General features: G+C 46.0%; 1 protein-coding gene across 1 annotated transcript in view; it reads left to right on the top strand.

The window, feature by feature from the left end:
• Positions 1 to 396: 396 nt before the first annotated feature.
• Positions 397 to 6,139, top strand: part of LOC103779452 (protein transport protein Sec23A) — a gene marked incomplete at its 5' end in the record, with an annotated part of 12,989 nt that continues 7,246 nt past the window's right edge. Inside the window, 6 exons of the mRNA XM_008947078.1 lie at positions 397 to 520; positions 1,046 to 1,126; positions 1,473 to 1,562; positions 2,251 to 2,357; positions 2,542 to 2,695; positions 4,095 to 4,172. Of these exons, the coding sequence (XP_008945326.1) occupies positions 397 to 520; positions 1,046 to 1,126; positions 1,473 to 1,562; positions 2,251 to 2,357; positions 2,542 to 2,695; positions 4,095 to 4,172 (634 nt within the window). The remainder of the gene's footprint in view (positions 521 to 1,045; positions 1,127 to 1,472; positions 1,563 to 2,250; positions 2,358 to 2,541; positions 2,696 to 4,094; positions 4,173 to 6,139) is intronic.

Below are 6,139 nucleotides of genomic sequence, written 5' to 3'. Positions count from 1 at the left end.
CCAGTTTCATCCTCGTGCTGCTGTGGTGCAGCCATCCTGTCTGTAGTGTGTGTGGGTCCAGCCCTGCTCGGGGAAAGCAGCCTGAGCAAAGCCCTTTCCTGAGCTGAGCTATTTCTAATCAGTGGAACATGAGCATTTTTAAGGCAGCTGAAGGGATGGCAAGAAATACAATTGAGAAGGCAAGCTGGCAAAGATGGAATGTTAACTTGTCTGGCTTTGGAGGAGCTGTCCATGAATCTGGGCTCCCTGATGTGAATTCTACCTATGCCAAAGCATGCTTTAAAACAATTTTTGCAAGTGTTTGCATATGTGAGAGTTGGAGAGATGGATCCTTTGTGCTTTACGTCTAGTTCCCGGTTGTTTGGGTTCCCTTATGCCTTGTTTCTTCGTTCCCAGAGGACACATGGTGATGGGAGACTCCTTCAACACTTCTCTCTTCAAGCAGACTTTCCAGCGGGCATTTAACAAAGGGTTCAACGGGGAATTTCGGATGGCTTTTGGTGCAAGTTTGGACGTGAAGGTGAGAGAGTAGTTTCATTGGATGACGTTAACTGGGACACACAAGTGCTGTTCATTCACAAGGTGATTTAAGTATCTGAGGTGTAGAAAGTCCTACATGTTTGAGGTCCATTGTAGTGCCTGTTTTGGAAGAAGCTCCATACTGGAATAGTGGAGGAGTTTTTATCTGGAAGCTTATGAAGTTTGTGTTTTGTTTTTTCGTTTGTTTGTTTTTAAAAAGCAGCTGAGCTCAGCCTCTCCTCACTCAGCAAGGAACGTTTCATATTCTCTCGTGGTCACTATAAATATGTCCTCATTATTAAAATGTGACTATGTAGATTCTCTTACATCCACTAATTGTAGTAGTAGATGATCTGGGAAAGGACTTAGAGATGCTTTCCCTGATAGGCATGTGTACATGTCATCTGATCACAGCTGAGCAACTGATTTAGTCTGGGTGTATTTTATTTGAATGACTTGATTAAAAAAAAAACAAAGAAACAAAGAGTGGCAAACAAACCAAACAACTTTTTTTACCTTGTTCTAGACCTCTAGGGAGCTGAAAATTGCAGGAGCTATTGGACCATGCATATCCCTGAATGCTAAGGGGCCGTGTGTCTCTGAAAATGTAAGTTTCTGACATGGAAAAATCTTTAATAAAGAAGTAAATAAACAGTGCAAAGTTTCTGTCTAGACCTACAACTCAGGTAGGTCTAGACAGGTAGGTAGTTCTTCTTTCAAGAAGAACAATTTGGAAACATCCCTAGGAAAAGACAGCCTTTCCTAGATGAAATTCTTCCCCTATAAGGCTTTCTTTTAGCTACGTGGCCTTCAGTAACTTCATTCACACCTAAAAGATGAGAAATCTAAAAGTCCATAACTTGTACCTCTGATCAGAATTCAGAAACCAAACATAAGCTTGCCTTACCTGCTGCTGTAGATAAAAGTGCTGCTTTCTTTTTGATTCTGTGCAGGAGCTGGGGATTGGAGGAACATCTCAATGGAAAATTTGTAGTCTGGATCCCAGCACAACTCTGGCCATTTACTTTGAAGTGGTAAATCAGGTCAGTCCTGGCTTCTTTTTTTTTTTTTTTGCTGTTGTCTTTTTTTACACAACAAATTATTTGTTTTTAACAGGGCCAGAAAATGCAGCGACATCCCCTATGTTGCAGATGGGTGGTTGCAAAGCGAGTGTTTTGTGCAAAAAAAATAGTATTTATTTAACATGACATTGCCTTTTTGCCAGTCGGTGCTGTGGAGAATAAAAATATAAATAAATCAAGTTGTAGCAACTTGGTGGCTCAGAAGTAACTTTAGACTGGGAAAGTTTTTGAACATGTGGCAGCTAGAAGTAGGAGGGCTACCCCAAAGCAGTTCTGTTCCATGTGTGTGTCTGTATTCTCTGCTGAGTGGGTGTGTTTACTGTTGGGAATAGGTTGGTGGACTCAGAGGACCTTTGCTCAGAGTTTGTACAATCATTCTTACATTAACTGCTGTAGAGCTGGTAAGTTATTGCCATCCTTTAAGGGTCAAGCTAAGGAAGTGTCACACCTAATACTAAATTGGTCCAGCACCACTTGACTCTGAGGGCTGCTGAAGAGCACAACACCAACAGATGTGTCTCTCTTCTGTGGTCCACCTCTAGCTTGTACTTATTCTATGACTGCTGACATGGTGCCCTGGGTTCTCTGTAGTGTACAGAGTGATGGAAAAGCTGGCCCATTTTGAAGGCTTACCTTGTTTTGCTTGCAGCACAACGCTCCAATCCCTCAGGGGGGCAGAGGAGCAGTGCAGTTTGTCACTGCATACCAGCACTCCAGCACCCAGAAGCGCATTCGTGTCACCACCATAGCCCGGAAGTGAGTATCTTGGGACAGCTCTTTGGCAGAGTGGCAGAAGCTGAAGCTGCAGCCTGTGCTGGAACTTTAATAGCTTCTTGTTGCACGCATTGGCCGCAGAGTGTTTGCCACAGGGAGGGCAAATCTGGTTTTGGTTTTTCTGAAGGTGAACGCATGTAGCACTAACCCTTTACTAACCCCCTAGCTGGGCAGATGCACAGAGTCAGCTCCAGCATATAGAAGCTGCATTTGACCAGGAAGCAGCTGCTGTGCTGATGGCACGACTAGCAGTGTACAGAGCTGAGTCTGAGGAGGGACCTGATGTTCTGCGCTGGCTGGACAGACAGCTGATCAGACTGGTAAGACCAATGGACTCTGCTTGGGTGCATTCTTGATTTTAGTAAAGATGATCTCTGGAAATCAAAAGAGCATTCTTTTTCCATATTGGCTCTTCCATCTGTGCTCTGATCATGGTCACACAGTTGTAGTACATGATAGCTCAGAAGAATGCAGTATGATCAGCAAATTTGTGGTGGAGTAGGTAAACCTCCCATCATGCTGAAAAGGTTAAACCTGAGATTAAAGAAGTGATAGTAAAAGACAAAATAATGCAGGTAGAGCAGGATTTCTGGAGGTCTCTGGTTCAAGCCCCTGCTCAAAGACGGGCCAGCTTTGAAATTAAAGCAGGTTTTCTCCAGGTTTTGTTTGGTTGAGTGACAGCCTGTTACAATGACTACAGTCACTGTGATATTTTTTTTATTTTTATTTTTTTTTAATTTAAAAAATGTTGTTTTTCTCTCCACCAACCCACTTTCCACCTCCACCCCCCTACCCCCCAGTCAGAATTTCAGTTTCTCCCCCAGCCAGGTAGCTATAGACAGTGGTATGACTCCCTGGCCCCCGTCTTCACTAAGCTGAACAAAATAGCTGTGTCAGCCTCTCTTCCTACATGAAGTGCTCCAGCCCCTGACCAGCTTGGTGGCCTCTGTTAAACTCACTCCAGTATATTCATGTCTGTCATGCACTGGGGAGCCCCAAACTGGACACAGCATTCAGGTGTGGGCTCACTGGTGCCAAGTTCAGGGTAGTAGTCACTTCTGCAACCTCGTACTGTTTCTTGCTTTGCATTTCACAAGGCTGAATTGCCTAAATTGGTTCTGGCTTTGTCCAAACACCCCCATGGAGTTATTACTAGCAGATAAGACATCAGACACAGGTATAGTACCAGATAAAGATTTGAGCACCAAAACACACACGGGCGTGCTGCATGCTGAAATGATCGTGGAGTCATTTATAGTTAAATTGCTGAAATTGTTGATGCTTCTTATTTTCAGTGAAGCAGTTTGTGAAACACCAATCTGCTGCTGCTCTAGGAGGAAGTAAAGTTGCTGCAAAAGTGTTTCATGGTATAAAATGCAGTTTAGGTATAATGTATTATCCCTGATTTAATGGAAAAAAAAAATGGATTGGACTAGAAACACTGTTTCTTTCATTCTTAGATAATTTCAAATCTTGATTTAATATATATAAGAACAGCTAAAGAGATCAAAGCATCATTCTCATTCCAGTAAGATACAGAAACCAGTGACTTAAAGAAAAGTAGTCTGTAAATTTTACATTACTTGTTATTATCACATTCATGCCTTGGTTGCTCTGTTGAAAAACAACCAGAAGAATACCCTTCCAAGAAAAAAAAGTGTTAATTGTGTAAACAGAAAAGAGAGAGAGATAACTGATGTATCCATTTTGTTTCCACAGTGTCAGAAGTTTGGACAATACAACAAAGATGATCCCAATTCCTTCAGACTGTCAGAATCATTTTCTTTGTACCCCCAGGTAAGAACTGCATTTCCCACAGCCGTAGGAAGAGTGTGCAGGGGTGGGTGGGATTGCTGGTAAAGCATCTCATACCATGTATCAGATTGAAGAGGGGAGGAACAGGTGCTTTTTTAATTTGGCAGGCTGGCCCTGTAGTTCAGTGCTTCTTTTGCTGACCGCATGGCACAGCAGGAAGGATAAAGCCATTAGCAGGAGGTGTATGGGCCAGATTTTACTACCCCATTCCAAAGAATAGAGAAAAGGTATGATGTGATACACAAAAGGAGGAGGAGGAATCTGTGCTGGTTCAGCTTGGAGAGGGTTGATATTCACCTGGAGTCTGTTGGGAGGTGCAGCCAGGGCAGACAGCAGGCCTAGCACATGCAGAACCAACCCGTGCCTGTATCAGTTGCCCCAGTGCAGAAGAAGAAATACACAAAGAAATCAATCTGGGTGGTGATGGATGGTGATGAACTGAGGCCATCACAAAAACAGGAGGAAGAGCCAGAGGGGGTCACCCAATTCCTGTCCCCGAGGGAGCTGCGAGACATACGAAAGGATTTCAGCTGTCTGCGTGGTGAGCAGCTCCTCACCTGGCTGCTCTGATGCTGGACGAGTGGGGCTGGCAGTCTGGAACTCGAGGAGAAGGAGGCCAAGCATCTGGGATCCCTGTCCAGAGAAGAGGGCATTGATAAGGCAGTTGGGAAACAGACTCAAGCCCTCAGCCTTTGGAGGTGACTCCTGTCAAGTGTAAAGGAAAGGTATCCCTTCAAGGAAGATGTTACATGTCACCCAGTTAAGTGGACCACAATGGAGAGAGGTATCCAGTACCTGAGAGACCTGGCTGTGCCAGAGATGATTTATGACGGCCAGAATGATGAGCAGTTGCCCAGATATGCAGATGAAGTCCAGTGCACACCACCCGTGTGGTAGAAGTTCCTGCGAGGTGCACCACCATCATCTGCCAACTCCTTGGTGGTTGGTGTCCTGGAGGAATGGCCAGGGGCAAACGGTGGATGAATTGGCTGGCCAGCTCCAGCAGTATGAAGGAAGCCTCTCCTCCTCCCTACAGGCCTGCATTTCATCTGTGAACGAACTGGCCTGGAAGGTCCAGAAAAGTGAACAACTTTCTTGCTTTCCACCTGTACGGGCCCATGTCTCAGCATTTGGAAGCAGATGCTCCCCTGACCACAAGAGAGAACGCGGAAAGTACACCCCATGTGGCACCTTGTGGTTCTACCTACGTGACCATGGAGAGGACATGAGGAGGTGGGATGGAAAACCCACTTCAACCCTAGCTGCAAGTTTACATGAATTGCAGGGAAAAACAATTGTGAAAAGGGAGTCATCCAAGAGAAATGTCTCTCCAGTGTCTAGTGGGAAACTCTGCAGACAGAAGAGGAAACGCTGCAGACAGAAGAGAAGAGCTGATCTTGTGTCTGACCTTCTCTAGGGGACCTCAAAGTCATTTTTACAAGAAATGAGCAACTCTGACCAGGATCAGAGGGGCCCTGCCCCCAGTTGGGTGCAGGAGGGACAATGGGACTTACTGGGCTGTGTGGATCTGGTGGCCCGGCACATCAGACCCACAGGAGTACAAAGCTCTGGTGGATACTGGTGCACAGTGTGCCCTGATGCCATCCTGCTGTAGTGGGGACAAACCCATCTGTATTGCTGGGGTGACAGGGGCATCCCAGCAGCTCACTGTGCTGGGAGCTGAAGTGAGCCTGACTGGGAAGGAGCGGCATCAACACCCCATCCTGACTGGCCCAGAGGCCCTGTGCATCCTTGGCAGAGACTACCTCAGGAGAGGGGATTTCAGGGACCCAAAAGGGTACCGATGGACCTTCGGTATTGCTGCCTTGGAGGAGCTTGAGCAGCTGCTCACCTTGCCCAGGCTCTTAGAGGGCCCTTCTGTGGTGGGGTTGATGTGGGTGGAAGAGCAGCAGCTGCCCGGTGCTAACACCGAAGTGCACCGGGGTCAG

The sequence above is a fragment of the Merops nubicus genome, unplaced genomic scaffold, assembly GCF_000691845.1.
Source record: "Merops nubicus isolate BGI_N331 unplaced genomic scaffold, ASM69184v1 scaffold449, whole genome shotgun sequence".
Taxonomy (NCBI): domain Eukaryota; kingdom Metazoa; phylum Chordata; class Aves; order Coraciiformes; family Meropidae; genus Merops; species Merops nubicus.
This window is presented reverse-complemented; position numbering and strand designations above follow the sequence as displayed.